The sequence below is a fragment of the Adelges cooleyi genome, unplaced genomic scaffold (assembly GCF_023614345.1).
Source record: "Adelges cooleyi isolate 19-005CV unplaced genomic scaffold, UGA_ACOO_1.1 ACOO_flye_CR_arks_rails_tigmint_CR_PRNA_23, whole genome shotgun sequence".
Classification (NCBI taxonomy): domain Eukaryota; kingdom Metazoa; phylum Arthropoda; class Insecta; order Hemiptera; family Adelgidae; genus Adelges; species Adelges cooleyi.
Genome location: NW_026095893.1, coordinates 9,260,742 through 9,277,865, shown reverse-complemented (window position 1 = coordinate 9,277,865; position 17,124 = coordinate 9,260,742). Strand labels below are relative to the sequence as shown.

The 17,124-nt window shown below is 37.8% G+C and overlaps 1 protein-coding gene across 2 annotated transcripts in view; it reads left to right on the top strand.

The window, feature by feature from the left end:
* The first annotated feature begins 254 nt into the window (after window positions 1-254).
* LOC126835142 (forkhead box protein O) overlaps window positions 255-17,124 on the top strand; it is a 41,976-nt gene continuing 25,106 nt past the window's right edge. Inside the window, exon 1 of one of the 2 annotated variants that reach the window (XM_050567438.1) lies at window positions 255-998. In XM_050567438.1, coding sequence (XP_050423395.1) covers window positions 588-998 — 411 coding nt within the window. In that variant the 5' untranslated portion in view covers window positions 255-587. The remainder of the gene's footprint in view (window positions 999-17,124) is intronic. The other variant, XM_050567437.1, reaches the window with a different exon arrangement.

The window sequence follows — 17,124 nt, the reverse complement described above, 5'->3', positions numbered from 1 at the left end:
TCGACCGTCGGGAAGGTCATGGTTATTCGACGATACGGTATTTAACGGAACGCTGCGCCGGGTAATTTTGCGTCGCAAACCACGGCACACTGTCGGCCGCGGCTGGCACGGGCACTGCGTCGAGGTCGTCCTCCACATATATACGTACAATGCTGCGTAGTGTCGTCCTCATGACTTTTACCCCGCGCGCGCACGCCGTCACAGTGCCACCACCCCGTCGACACCCACCGCCGCCACCGTCGTCCACTCAGTCCCGACTGAGTCCGCCGCCAACGTCGGTTTAGTTCAGTTGCGGCGCAATTAGTGTGCACTCGTGACGCGCACCCGTTGAAAGTGTACGTTTGTAGTGTGTATGTATTATTATGTACGGCTTTCGTTCGTTATACCGGCTCGGTGATTCCACTGTAATATTATAATTATTGTAATTATCGATATTGACAAATTTCTTTTCCATTTCGGTTTTTCGCCTCTCGTCCCGCGTGAATTTTTTTTTTCCTCGCTGTTGTTATTAAATTGTTTGTTTTTTTTTTCTTTTAAACCACCCGATTGACTGTTACGCGCCGGCTTTTTTTCACACGTCCACCACGATGGATTACGGTTTGGAGCCGCTGCAGAGGGCTCGGTCTAACACGTGGCCGCTGCCCAGACCGGACGCCGAAGACGGCGTGGGAGCCCAGTTGCCGGAGGATAGCCCGCCGTCGCAGCTGTTGCCGCCAAATTCGTTGTCGCTGGACGTCGGCGGGCCGGCCGGCGCCGCCGCGCTACAGCCGCCACAACAACCGCACCAGTCGCTGGTAGCCGGACCGGCGGGCGCCGCTAAGAAAACGTCTAGTCGACGGAACGCGTGGGGCAACCAGTCGTACGCGGATCTCATCACACAAGCCATCAGCTCGGTGCCAGAGCAGCGACTCACCCTGTCGCAGATCTACGAGTGGATGGTGCAGAACGTGCCTTACTTCAAGGACAAAGGGGACAGCAACAGCTCGGCCGGATGGAAGGTGAGCTTTTTTGTATATTATTTTCTTTTATTATCACCGTCTTCGTAGATGGTACTGTGGCCAGCACACCACCACGTGTTTTAATGTTTGCGACCACTCAGTTTTGTCTTATGTCCTCCCCCCCCTTCCCTCGGAGCTCCTTATTTCTTGCATGACGTTTAATCTCGTTTACGGCAAACTAAAAACCGTCGTAATTGGCAAACCAACTCCATTGTGTAATAACAATAATTTGACGAACAACAAGCACCTTAAAATTATAATAACATGTTATGAGTCAGTCGTTGATATACGGCCTATGTACCAACTTGTGCGAATTGTGTATTAATGAATTCACGTCGGACCCCCTAGATGAAAATGGTAGCCTTCCTAGCCGAATCAATTTGTGTATACAGAATGTTTCATTCGACGAACAACACTGAAAACGTTTCTTCAACATCGGATTTTCGTCCTCGGGATGATTTTATCTGCGTTGCATTCCTTGCCGCTCTAATTTTTTTTTTGTCACATTCAAAATGTTTAAGGGTGTATGTCTGGCAAAACCAATTGTCTTTTTAAACTGAGATAGCGGTCGCTTGTTATGTTGTTGTATTATACTGATAAGGTTACCCAAAGATACTATGTTACAGTTTTTCGCCAACCACCGTTTGATAAACAATGATTGTGAAATATGTTCATAATTCCTCTTTTATTTTTTTCGTGTGTTAAATGGTGTTTTTTAAACGGTATAGGTATGCTCTTATCGAGTCCGAGAATGTTCTTTTGAATATGTTAACTGATTAATTACAAGTTTTGGACCATTAAACTCACGTGTTATAAGTTGCATTTCATTAAGTTCAAGCGGCAGCAGTCGTTCAGTTGTGTGATGCGCGCTGATAAAAATAATAACATATTCCAGTGTTCCCCTCTTAAACTTTAATATGCCGAGTTAACTGCTGGTTATCAACCGTCGGCCGTTATTATTTCCAGTAATTCGTTCTCGTTTTAATAGGCTTATACAATAATAATATATAGGTTATCGTTGTATCTTCCAAAGTCCTCTGGCACACAAATAGATATATTAAAACATTAGGAGCTGCGCTCGGCGACAAAGATTTTGTTAACGTCGTTTTTCAAAATCGGGGCGAGTTCCGTGGAAAGGAGCGGGGGGGGGGGGGGCAGCATAGAAATTTGAATAAAAACCGATTTTTGCCGGTCTATTGGGAGAGCTCGTTGGTTGGTGACCTCCACTATTACGCGTGTACCACGCGTAGAGGTCACGAATCGCTTTGATCAGATTCACGTTGTTTATTAAGCGCCGCACATATTATTATTATTATTATTATTATTATTGATGCTAATTTATGGCGACTACCGCGATCGGTCGATGTACATAACATAATATTATATATATTTGACGGTGCCCAAGAAATAAAAGGGGGGGGGCGAGGAGGAAGAGGTGAATATCGTCGTGGTGTATGGAAGGGGCGCACATGATATATTTTGTCGCCGCCTGCGCCGGTGTACAACAAAATAATATGATAATAACGTTACACTGTTGTTGCTTAAGTATGACAACGGTGGAAACTGAAAAACGCACGAGTCGGACAACGTGATAGTTTAGCGACGACGCCGCCGGCCAGCGTTGAATTCGATTGGGTATCGATTGCGATTGTGTTTGTATTATTTGCTACCGATGGCGGTAATGACGTTGTCGCGTCGCGAGCTTGTGTGTTATTATAACAATAATTATAATTAACATTGTATAGGTATATATAAAAAAAAAAAATAATAATAATAAAAAAAAACTTTGTGGAGTCGGTGGCGGCGGTGGGGAAACGCACCATATCTCCGGTACAAAGTGTACGGCTGATAAGAAGTCATTATAACGGTGCACGACGGTTATTGGGCGTTTTAATTAACCATCGTGGTAACTTTGCAAGAGTTATTAATAATAATTATTATTATTCCACGGAAATTATACTTGAAAAAAACCCGCGATAATCGTATCCGATAAGACGGCGCAAAGGGTGAACGGGTCATCTCTTCGAGAAGTATCGTCATCGCTAAAATCATTGACGGTCAGCGGCGTTAACCGTACCGTAGTCGGTCGCTCTCTTCTACCGTCGTAAATCCGCAATAATAATAACACTGAATACAACAATCAGAATAAACAATGATAACAAAACAGTGGGCAATATTCTCGTAGGACAATCGGTGTATTTGTATAATGCAGTATGAGTATTTTTTCATATGTACATATATAAACAGTGATAGTATTTGTCCTCCGAAAATAAGTGTCCGGGGCCTGGTAATAACCAAAAAAAAAACTTATAATAGCCGATATATAATTATGCATGTATCTTAATATTATGCAAAATAATCTTGAAGACCGACGCGAAACGCGGATCCCGACAAGAACATTGTGGTTCGTCGATTCCTCCTATTCGTTCGGCGAGCGACGCCGTCTCTATCATAATACCGTAAACATTGTGCGCACTCCTTCAAGTAGTGGTTTGTTTTATTTAAAAGGCTCAAAGTACGAGGAATCGGGGCTGGAGGAGTGACGAAGAAGAAGAATGCGGTGTTACGCCACCGTCTCCAATCGTGTATTGACATAAGCGCTAGCACTCTACTCGCCGATCAATTGTTATAAACGTTATAATCGATTCGATCGTTTCGACCTATTAAAAATTGATTATTATATATTGTGTAGCGAGCGATAAAGTTGATTTTGTTATTGAGCGACAACGAAAGACACTGGGCGGGGACGAGAGGAGTGAAAATTAATAATATTATAAAATATACTATATTCCACGGAAGTTCTAATGCGTTAATCGCAATGCGGTTTTATCACAGAATAAATGAAATCAGAATGGAAAGCCATTATGTAAACAAAAACCGGCAGCCATATTCTGCGTGGTCCGAAATAAATTAATTATACATATTTAATATATATATTAGATATAAATATAATAATTAAACAACCACTGAGAAAATGGCCGAAGGTCATAGAAAATGCGTCCTATTTTTTTCATGTTTTATTATGTTATTATCAATGTTTCCATTCTTATTTCATTTGTTTTGTGGTATTGTCTCGTTTTTAACGATAAACATAACATATTATGATACAGAATGACTTTCTGATTGTGAGAAATGCAGTGATAGGTAGCACTTGTCGCACGCGTTTGGTCAATCATATTGATATTTTGATCTGTCCAAGTGTCGAGTCGAATAATAATTGTATTTTTTGACAGACGGCCGTGTGTCTTTAAAAAACATATCTATATGCCATGGGCAACCCGCATTTCGCATACCTCCGCGGCCAATGGTATCAATGTTGCGTTGCCAAACACTGGGCAATCCATCGGTCGTTTTAACAATATCGGCTGTGTTTGAAAGCGCGCGATGACACCACGGCAGATGACCTTAAAACGTGATGTGATGCTCGACCGGCGGCCGAGGAGACAGATAGAGCGTATCGATTTTCTGTACAATTTATCATAACCTTACAAGGTTATTGCAATATACTATTATAATAATATTATAACACTGGTGGTAGGTACACATTTACGGTGGCGTAGAAGTATCATTTAGTCGTTTTGCCCGAAAATCTGACCTCACGACAAATAACTCTGCGGTTCGATTAAACTACACAAATGCAAGAAATAAGGGGGAGGGGGAACTTTCGGCCGGACCCTCGACTTAAAGACCGTTTTCGTCAACACAGTAGCACAATATTATATTTACTACGAGCAAAGACACTACACGGCGGTACAGAAGACACTAAGAAGACAGGTCAGTAAACGAGAAACGTTCGTCGACGACGTCGGGGAATCCGGTTTCTCATAAAAGAGAAACGTGGTGGTGTACGTTGGTAGGTCGCGAGTACCAGAGAACCGACGATGTAATAATCATTTATCGGTAGCGTGGACTGGCTACTACTCTGGTGCAGCTGTAGTCTATAAATAAAATTATAAATGCTCGCCATTTTCACCCGCCTCCTTGTGTCAACGGTTTTAGCGACTTAAACCCGACCCAAAGGTAAACGAGATATTACTACTAGCGTCAAACGTGTGTGTTGAACGCAGCTAATTACCGTCGTGTAATTAGACCGGGCGGCACGTAAAAATTCAATCTCCTCCGTTTAATGGTTTTTTTTTCTAAAAACATAATAATTTGTGATGTACACATTATATTGCGTTCAAGGTTACCGGCGTTATTGTGCGTTTTTAATGGACGGTCACGTACCTATTAAAACGTCGTCACCACCGTCCCTCGGCTGTCAGTCAAACATCTCGTGCGACGGCACTTTGGATCACACTTCGACGTGACAAACTTTCAACTATGTCAACATAATAACAATATTATTATTATTATATTAAAACGTTATTATTATTATTTAAGTGTTTTTAAAGCCGCGCGTTAATACCATTATCGCGGTGTACAAGTATATTTATGCTCGACCGTTATTTGCGCAACTCGATTAAGACATAATATATTGTTGAAATTATATTTGAATTAATACTATATTGTGCTGCTATACATACAATAGTATATTACAATATTGCTGTGAGATTAGCGACCGTGCTAATTGCGCAACACCATAATAAGCGATTGTTGAGCTATCTCTATGTATCTATATATTTTTGGCGTCGGGACAATTTTTTTTTGTTCACGCCTAAACACGTTTTCCTTAAAAATCTTACATTTTTTTTTTCAACTAAAGATAACCTATATTATTATTGTTATTTAAAACATTATTATCATCATCATTGTTAAACACAACCCGAATACATAAAGATTATTATAGACTATATAATGTTATTAATTAAAATTATATACACGAAAACAATCGTTGTACGCATTTAATTAATTATAATACATGCTCTAATCGACGTTGTAAATTGCTTCTCCGTGCGTCAGCTGTAATTCACCGCAAGTTCATCTCGGCCCCGGCTTAAACACTGTCCATCACCCAATTCCAATTTAGAATTTAAATTAAAAAAATTCATGTTTCAACATCGTAATATAACATGACGTATATAATATATTATTATTCATAAGGTGGTCTAAATTAATGTTCTCGAATTAAAGAGAGTTAATCGTTCGGATTGATAAGTTTTAAGGTTTCTTGATTTTGAGTGTTCACTGTAGTCAAATAACACCAACATAGCCCGCGTAACAAAAACAAAACATCAAACCAATGACCGGGTTGTTGTTATTACAATTTTTTTATTGACAAAAGTACTACCAAAATCTCAAATAGCAATCAAAGCATACGACTTGCGTTAGCAAGACATTTATTGGAATGCCCAATACTACCAATGAGAGGAGAGATCGTGGATTTTATAGGACAACAATTAAAGGACAATGCAATCAAAATTGCTGATTTCTGGGAGAAGAAGGGAATTTAAAACTCTACCACTGACCGACACGAGAAGAAGAAGCGACGCAAAGATAATTGAGGCCTGTCGTTGGATGTGGCAGCGCACGTGCACCTGCATCCGAGTTTATACATTTTATACATATATATGTCTATAGATAGAGGTTTACATGTGAGTACCATTTACTACTGCTACTACGATGACTACAATATTAACGGTATAGGTCGGAGCCGGAGAGGGGTCCGGTCGTTTCGCGGGCTTTTTCTCGCACTTATGTATAGACGCGCATAAACCGTGTTCCGGCCGTTACGATGGCGCCTAATGCAGTGTATACCCATAAAATAGACTGCATATTATGTAGTTCAATGTACAAGCCTTCAAGTTTATTATTTTCTTTGGGCTTTTATTTTTTTGGCAATTCGAAAAATATCAAATAGAAAAATGTATAATCATCAGTGCACGTGAAACCCTGTGGTGCGGTTACAGAATAGACGAAAACAGAAGGGTCACTTTCAATGTAAATAAAAAAGTGACGGCCATTTTGTGACTACCTATTTATAGTATTATATTATATTATATTTATACACAACAAATAATAATAATAATGTAATGTCTAGATATAACATTATAGCGGTGTAGTCTTAAGAAGATGGCCGCCGCGTTTTTATGTGATAATTATCTTCCCCGTGTTGATTTTTATCAGTGTCCGGGGCCTGGTGCGGTGTCCAGGGTTGGCTAAGTTGTTACTGCGTCCGTTCGCATCCGTGTACCGAAATTAGAAAAAAACATATGAATCCCTCAGATCTGCCGGTCATCTGTTATCGTTTATGTTGCAATGAGATAGTACATCCGGATCCGAATGACCGGATAGGTTTACCTCGAGTCGCGCCGTTGCATATATACGTCACCATTGACGTCAAACGTCGTTTTCGAGACTTCGAACTCTCCGGAGCGCCACCGTCGAGGACGCCTGGTCTCCGACGTCCACGTACCTATGTATATTTTTGTTTGAAAACAATTTATACGTATACATATGTACCGTTCGGATCTAGTAGGTCAAAAAAGTGCGTGTGTGTAAACAAGATGCCGCGGTTGACCGAACTCAATGTTATAATATTGGCAGCAGTCGAATCGTAAAATGTTTGATCGGATAATCGAGTGGAAAGAAGGCGGACAGACTTCAGATATTAAACCGTTGTGTACGGTTACCTCGACGGGGGTGTATGCGTCATTTGGGTTTTACCGTAGTAGTACTGGACCGGATTTGGAGACGATCACATGGATCGCAAGGGAAAATGTGTAACGGGATAGCGACATTTTACGCGAGTTGATGATGAAAGTGAGACGACCGGGGGGCCAAAGTGACTACCCAAGGAGGAAAGGGGGCAGGAAAAAACTACCGGTCTTGGCGCCATTCGCGAAGCAATCGATAAAGGATCGCCGTCGTCACTACCGCCTTGTTGCCGTCGCGTTGTCCCTTCCTCGCCGGTGGATAATAATAAATAATATTATGTAGGCCGCGCCGTTCTACCCACGCCGCCTGTAGAACCCCCCACAAATGATTTTATTGTACGTCATCGTCGTGTCCCTCTAATGATAATATTGTATAAAGTTATATATGTTTCGGAAGTCATTTTTCGTGTGTATCATAAGTAGAACGCACCGAAATTCAAATGGTACCCAATGGCTGGCCATTTTCATTTGGCAGTTTTCTCAACGTTACTATTTTTACAATCGCTGAACATTTTATTAAACCTTATTAAGGGGATTCGGAACCGGCCGTTTTTTCAGTCAAAACGCATCATTTTTTGTCCATCGCACAGGCCGAATCAGTAGTCCGATAAGTAATTTGAATTCGTCATGAAGTTAACTTGAGATCCCACGAGGCACTTTTTTCGATTTTGAATTTTAACCATTTATAAATTTAATTTTAAAATTTGAAATTTTATAAAATGTTCAAACGTTTCTTAATTATAGTAAGAAAAATATATCAAAAAAGTACCTCGCATAATCCCGAATAAACTTCATAACGAATTCAACTCTGTTTTCAGATTACTAATCGGATCACTGGTTTGACCTGTGCGATGGACAAAAAATATTCTAATATATTAACTAAAATGTCTTTTACTCATAGACAATATGATTTAAATTTAAAATAATACCATAAAGCTTACACAAATTAACCGGTAAATTAATTGACATGGTCGAAATTTATTAAAAACACTTTTCTTAAATATTGCCTTTACAAAACTCCTTAAAAATGGTCGGTATCGAAGCCCATCAAGTATTCACGCTATTAATCCCCCCACCATTTGACAGGTTCGCTAAGAACTTTAAACTCCGCTGAAAACGGCGATGACGTACAGATTTTTCAAAATAAACTTATTTACTATTTGTAATAGTATAGTTAATTTTATATGAAAGAATAATAATTAAAGCTAAAACAGTTATGCGTGTTTGTTAGTTTAGTCATGACGATCCTTAATTGGGAATTAATTATTTTATCAGACCATCACGTTGCGCTCTTGGCAACGTTTTTTCTAACTTACTCGTAATACGTTTCGCTCGATCTATGATGGTGTTCGAGTAAAAATATCTATTATTAAAATAAAAGATGATAAGAATTTTTGAATGGATGACCTCTCCTTGTATTACATTTCTTGTTAATTAATTAGCTTATTTACTTGATATTGGAAAAATAACATTTTTTACTATTTTAAATAATAGTAACTTTTTTTTCTAGAAAAAATGTTGAAAAAAACTTTAAGCCTTATGGAAAGTCAGTGAATCATGGATGTGTGCCTTTAGTCCTGCACAATACACACTAATCCATTTTCCATTATTGTCGAGTATGTATTGTGCTTTTCAACATGAGCAATACCGGTGATCCATATTATGTAAGACACTCGTTTTCTTGGAAAATAATTACAAATTTGTAGTTTTTCTTTTTAAAAACATTTCTTTTATGGTATTTTACAATATTGAAAATGCGCGTCTTACGTTAAACGGTTCGCGTGGTTTATCAGACCTTTACGCTTCTGTTGGAAACGTTTGCTTAGTTAATTTTTTTGCCTTTAAGGATAGTTGACTTGAGAGCAAAGTTACTGTCGGTGTTCTATTAATTTTAAACATCGCACGGAATAAGTAATTTGTTTTATAAATAGGGACTTTTAGTAAGTTTACATTTTTACATTGGTGTACAGCGTGATCGCTTTTTTTGAGTGGGTCTTCTTGGCGGAACAAGCGGTTAGATTGTTAATGTTATCTGACCTTAAATGGCCGAGAGAAGTAACTAGGAAGAAGACAATGTAAAATAATATATTTCATTATATATAATATATATATATTTTACCTACTACTACTACTACTACGACTACTACTACGACGTTTCGTGTGTAATAATAATGACGTTAAGCACGGACAAGGCCACGACAACCAACACAGTCAATTGTAGCGTACTTAAACGAGCGTGCGCATGTGTGTGTGTCATGTATATATATTCAAATTAAGGACGTCGGGAAGATCTCGAATACACCGTTGAAACGCCCATGTGTAATATTAGCGTCGTGCACTATGTTCTATTGCTATGTGTGTATACCTATGCGAACCAGGCTTTACAATAATAATGATTAAAGATATAAAAAAAACTTGAAATTGGTTTAACCTTCGTTTTGGGTTTTTACTTTTTTTTAAACTGTACCTATCAGACCCATACGCACTCTATTACTATTATGATTTTCGTTGTTTACGTGCTAAGTAAATTTTCATCGATATTCGTACAGTCCAAATTTATTATTGTATGTTTCTCCAGTAGGTTGTCGAATGTTAATTAAAAAAAATATATAAAACAGTGGAAGCAATGAGGTGTGTGAGCTGGAGAGGAGCGACGGAGATAGAAATGTTAGATTTTGTTTTCGCCAAGGACACCTTCTGGCATTTTGGAATAGATTTAGTGTTGATACATTCGTGGTCGATTTTATTATACTCACTACCGCTACGACTAATAAAATACATACGAATTATAACAACAATAATATTGCAATTTACAAACAAGTATGGTAATAAAATATTATCGTTTTACATATAATAATATTTAATTTATTTCTATTGAGAGGTTCACAGTTTATATTATTACATTGTGTTAAAAAAGGTTAATACTTTAATTCGACGGTATTTGAAAGTCCAAAACAAAATGCAATTATTATTATAATATTATATACTGCTGATTTCATCGTTAAAACGAATGTAACATTTAATATATGGTTCAGGGTTAACGGCAATTCAATAATTATGTCGATTGATAATATAATTATTGTTTTCTCGACGTTATCTCTATAATCTTAATATGCACAATAGTCAATAGTATATCTCTTACGGAGAACAAATGCCGGACACAGCGAATGGCAGGCGGTGGTTGGTATGACGTCAGCACTCATACAAGTTCAAAGGTTTCGAAATGCGTTCACCTTCGCCGTCAGCTATTGTCGAAGAAAGCAAATGGCTCCACCGACGGACCGACTCTTTTCTCGGACAGTATAAATTTTAATCTTTCGTACGAATTTACGAATTTACCTATTGGTCATTTTACGGCTTGTTCGAGAGCCTTAAACCAAAAACACTAGTAGATGGATTAACATAATATGATACACTCGTGGTATGGATTGTGATAGTGATTTATGATTATGATATGGTTTATGTGTCCCACAAACGACAGGGTTACAGCTCACAGCTATCTTAATCACGGAATAAATGTTATAATACAAACATTAAATTATTTATTCGACCAAAATACGAGGAAGTTTGGCAGCCGTGGATAGAATTTGTTAATTTTATAAAAATTTTACTATTCGATTAGGTTTTGTAAGTTAGCGAATATTAGTTGTTATACGTTTGTGAAAATAATTTTAAAAAAAACAATAATATTCTTCGTTTTGACTGAGTAACGCTACTGCAGCGGCCATCTTTGCGAGAACTTTGCACTTTTACGACTACATATGTAACCCTATGACCAATACTTATGTTAATATATTATGTACCATAGATTAAACTTAATTTATTTGTGTCTGGTGGATTTGTATGTAAAACGCATCACAAATGGTTCAAAACCAATTTAATATCATAATATACCTGATAAAAACTGCGCAAAAAACATGCTATAAATGTATTTATTTTTCAACGTGGTGTTTGGAGTTGAAAGTGTATTATTGGCCAAAGCAAAATTTATTTCTTTAAAAATTATAATTGGTTCGCTTTTTAGGGTTTCCGGAGCCGTTTATAAATATAATTGATATTTATTACAATCGGTTTGATATGTTACCCCCTATTGACGTTTTATTGTAGTTTTATTTCAGCGGTATAAATATTATTATTATTTTTTTTTATTATTATTATTATTAATCAATACTCGTATTTATTTGTAATAAATATATTATTTAAATTAAAATGACAATTTTATATCTCGGAACAAGCTACATTAATTAATTTTTAAAGAGATTATTTATAAACTCAATTTGATTTAACTAACGACGTTTTAAGAAATTAATGGGACATTTTGTTAATCGCGTTCCTGTAGTTATAAATTATTTAAATATATATTTATGCAAATACAACCATTTTGTTTTAAGCATGCGCAACAACGAAGGGTTCGGATCGAGTTTCCCGATACAAATAGATTTCATTTGTTCTGGAAAAACTAACTCGAGTCGACCAAAATGTATTTTAAACTTTTTTAACGTGTAAAAGTGCTGTCATAAAAATGTGTGTTTTTTAGATGTTGAATAAAACGTAATTATTGCATATTATATATTTGAGCTTAGAGAACGAAAGTGAATAAAATGATTTATCGTCTCCTAATCATTTGACAAATGCTTTTTACCTGACTAGATACACCCTTGGAAAGTTTTCGCACGCACATGTATAATAATAATCGTCGGTATATAAACATTATAGAAAATTGTAGAACCTAACCTAACTCGGCATCAATGGAAGCGTTCGTACAATAGTTTTTTAGATGTTTTACAGGTGTGTTTGTATACATAACGTGATTGCCACAGCGTGCACGCGCCAATTGTTTGTACTGTAACGGCACCACTCGATTTCCTGACAAATCTAATAGAGCGTTCGCCCTCTACCGCGTCGGTGTCTTGTATTGCCAGAGTATATTGTGTTGACATTTGAAATTTATGTGTAAATGGCGAAATAACGTATCGCGAAACGTAGGTATGCGAGAAGTGAAAATTCTTGTTCTCGTACTAAAAAAAACAAACAAACAGAATATACTAAATATATGATACGTCCCAAAAGTGCCGCGATAAAATAAATTCTTACCGCCCGAATTTCTAGCTAGGATGAAGAGGAAAGAGGCGACCTGAAGTGATAAAATTTTCGAAATCACAAAATTGGTGTGGCCTCTGAAGCGTCGAGCGAATTAGAATAAGTACGAAACTTAAAAACAATATAACCGTGTAACCATTTAGATTTTTAGTAGAATTCAATCGGGCTATATCCTAACTTAAACATAACAGAAATTGGGTTCACCGGTCCTCGGCCTAGGAGCTTTTAAACATTGTACACGGGCTTGCTGTAGCCTATGGGCGATGTGGTTAAGTGTTGCTTTTTTATAGACTCAACTCTCAAGTCTGTAGAGGGTCATGCACGTGCACCGGGATACCGAAGACTCGAAGGACGAAGTACCATGGACTCTACACCCTCTGGCAGTTGCAACGACGTTTTCCAACAGCTTCTTCGTCGTGGGTTTTCTAAATTAATTTTCTTTTGCTCGATAACCGAAGCCAACTAAGACATATATATATATATATATTTAATGTTTATGCATACAACCAGAAAATTAATTGTCGACTCAGCATTTACATACCGACGCAGTTTGTTATCTACCATACACTTCGCGGCTATTAAAGACCACTTGTGTTGTGTAATTAAGTTCGGCAGCATGCCGTTCGCAATAATAGTACGGCGAATGCTCCCAACGTTTGTACCATTAAACGCATTCCCTCCAATAAAAAATTATTATCGCCGAGTTTGGGCATCGTCGTGTAACGATTGACAAGCGTATATTATACACATTATAAATGTATCGTTGGTGGCGCGTGCGGCCGTTCAATTATAATAACGGAACTTGCATTTTCTATTTTCATGTCGTTTGTAATAGTCTCGTTTCATATCTATGTATATACATAGTGCTGGGTATACACTCGAACTGGACCCAACTAAATGAATTACTGCGCCTAACCAAATAAGTTCAGTGGTTCAAAAAATATGTGTTTTATTTTAAAACGCTTACATTATCAAGGCGTTATTTAAATTCATTAATAACGAATTAAAAACAAATAACATTTATTTAACTTTAATTTTGAATAGAAAAGTAAGGGTTGCCATTTGAAAATCAAAAGTTTGGGCGCAATGCATGTAAATAACTCAATTACTAACTCGAGTATATATTATTTTTTAGCTACTTGCTATTTTGGGCGTAGCTCGTGTGCGCCGTTTGTCATAATTTTGCTTTTAAATTCGGCTTACAAAAAATCACGGTAGTAAATTCAATTTCTTATTTCCACCCCTCTTTTCTCAAGGACGCCGAAGGCGGTTCTGTGTGTCACACGTTGGTGGCGAATGTGGTTTTTGGCTCGGATCACCCGATATTATATGCTCGTATCATCCTTGACGATTCAAACGGTTTTTTTTAAAAACAAATTTTTGTTCAGTATTATTATCGCCGCGTGGGTAGAATTGTCTCCACGCCAGTGGCATATTATTTTTATTTTTTTTTTTTGCTCAACGAAAACTCGACCTGGTCGATTTTGCGTATCGTTCGGACAAATAATGTAATGTATATTATTTCCAATGACGTCATCCGTATAGTTAAGTCGCAATGTCGGGGATTAAATGACGAAATGCGATCGCCGCGCGCGCTATGATCTATAAGAGAAAAGTGGTCTTTGATCGGCACTCGGTGGAGGGGCATCGTGAGAGCAGTACATAATATTGGCGCCATCAACGTCGTTGTCCTCTCTAGCGTCGGCAAAACACGTGCGTCACGAACGCTCGATCGTTTTACACGGATGCGCAAATGTTTACGACGGTGATCTTCTAGCTTGTATGCATTTTAATTATCCGGTAAAAACCATAATATTATAATTATTACTGTAATAATAATATGGGCGAAGGCCCAGAACGCGCGTCCTGCGGTTGCCTGCCTGCCGCCCCCACGTGGCGACCGACAACAGTATATTATTATACCGCGTGGTATAATTAAGTGGACACCGTGTCGTCGCCGGCACATCTCCTTGACCACATTTAAGCTGCCAACGTTCTCACTTTCCAGAAGTTACGACTAGGGGGGCAAAAGCTACGGTGGCGGTGGCAACGAGTTGGCCTCCTCGCATGGGATTCAAGTGTATATTCTTTATATAAAAAAAGAACTCCACAACGCCCAATACAGCTATCACTTAATTTGAATTTGATTTATTCCACATAAATTATCTAATATCTGTCAAATATCGTATTATATACGACCGTCCCGGATAAACCACCGCAGACTCTCATAAAATCCAATCATACAACTGTTCAGGTATTTGTGTATTAATACATGGCGAGACGCGCGGACGAGGTCGACTTGTCGCCAACGGTTTATCATCGTTGTGTTACAAATCGGCGGCAGTAATAACCGATTTTGATGTACCAAATAAAAAAGTGCTCTTAAATGTCGTAGTCATTCCGTTGGACTCTGTCCACGTTTTATTTTCTGAGACCCACATATAGAACAGCTACAGTTTCCTAGGGATTTTCCGCCAGATTTGACAGCGCGTGGCAGCAGCTAGAAAAAATGAATGTAATTTCGAAATCCATTCATTCGCTTTTCAATAGTATCTACTAGATAGTTTTCCTACTACTAATATTCTATTGGTTTCGTTCGGTCATTGTGATTATTGTTTGGTACTTAGAGCGAGGATAGAATAAGTTTTTCAATGAAATCCCTTTAATATTGGTTGTGGTGAAAATCAAATATAACCTTGAAAACCATAACTCAGGCTCAGTCTGTCGTTAGCGCTGAAGATGACAACATTGTTGCTGAAATACGTCGTGTACGCGGAGTGTCTTATTTTATGGTTAAGGGCGTTTTAAATATTATTTTATTATATATAACCATCAGTTGCTTAAGTTTTTTCTAGACTTGAAAACCGAGTAAAATTACTAAAACTGTTTTAATTAAATAACTGATTAAAAAATAAACGTTTCGCTGACCTAACCAAAGCAGTGACCGCTCCGACCTCATTGCTAATTCCCCGTGTTAACTTTTATTGCGGTATACATTACATGTATTCCTTGTATAGTACCGGAATAAACCGTACTACACACCAACGATCATGCTTACAAGACTTGCCTATTCCAATCGCTTTTTTTTTGTCTACGTTGAATGTTTCTTACCTGCGCGATAACGTTTAGCCTATGTTGTTTTAATATTATCTGTTATATTTAATTTGCAATACTCAAACAAACCGCCGTATAATAATATTTTTGTTCAAGGAGAATGGATACCGATTATTTCGGTCTCTGTCTACCTATCTCACACGCAACATAAGAATTTAGATGTAATTGTCCATCATACCGATCGATATTCGATCTACTGATGCAGAACCGTTTGGCAAAAAAAAAATGCAAAAATACATTTTTTAAGCATTGTATACAATATTATATATATATATGTAAACTCGTCGAATTGGTACAAACACTTGAGGATTAATAAAGTATATAAAATGTATTTAAATGGATTGCAAATATTATGTAAAATGTGCTGCTGAATAAAAAAATATATTTTAATAGTTTCACAAGAAAAGTTTTCATAGTTAAATTTGAATCCTATCAACATAAATATAAGTAACATACTCTCAATACTTAGGTATAAAGTGTTCAATATAATTTTATACATTTTAATTTATAGATATAATACTTATAACTACTACTCGTCATCGGGTTTTTCGTGGATTTTGATGCCCATCTGTGATTGTGAAAACGAGTTGTAACTGATATTGTCATGGGCGTATTTGTAACTCTTAATTGCATGTTTTATTTTTCACGTAGAGTATACAAAAACGAGATATTGACTAATATAAACTCGATTTTAAAAGCACCGAGGTGTAATATTTGCCTAAGGCAAAATGTCCATACATTTTGAAACTAGGTTTTTATCATGTTTTCCTGTTCACTCGACTTAACATGTTTGAACGGTAAAATTAAAAATGCGGTCAGCGTGTATGCGATGCGATCGATTGGGTAAAATCATAAAGCTCCTGTCCATACTAACAATAGTGGCAAGTAAGTTTATTGCGTTGCAATATGTTGCTTCCCGTTTGTTTCCGTGTTTCGATAAAAAGCGAAACGTGTGGCAACTAATGAAAGTTGCCTCGGTGTGGACTTAAGGCTTAAGATATTTTATATACCATATTATTATCATAGCGGACATGGCAATAATTGCATTCACTGTTCCGAAGCTTGGAACATTTGCGCACGCGAAAGCGAACAATGTGTCGTGTATAAACAGTGGAAAGTAAAACTCATCTGGTCTGGGTCAACCCCTATGTGCGTAGTAGGACACGTCACAGATCCAGCCCCCTCGTGAGCCACCACCGAGTCGCAGTAACAGGTGTGTAACAGCAAGTGGCGCCCTCTCCGCGCTCCTTGTTTGTTGCTGTTGCCGGTCAACAGAGCCACGTGCAGGGGTTCTCAGACGCCGGTACGTCGTCGCC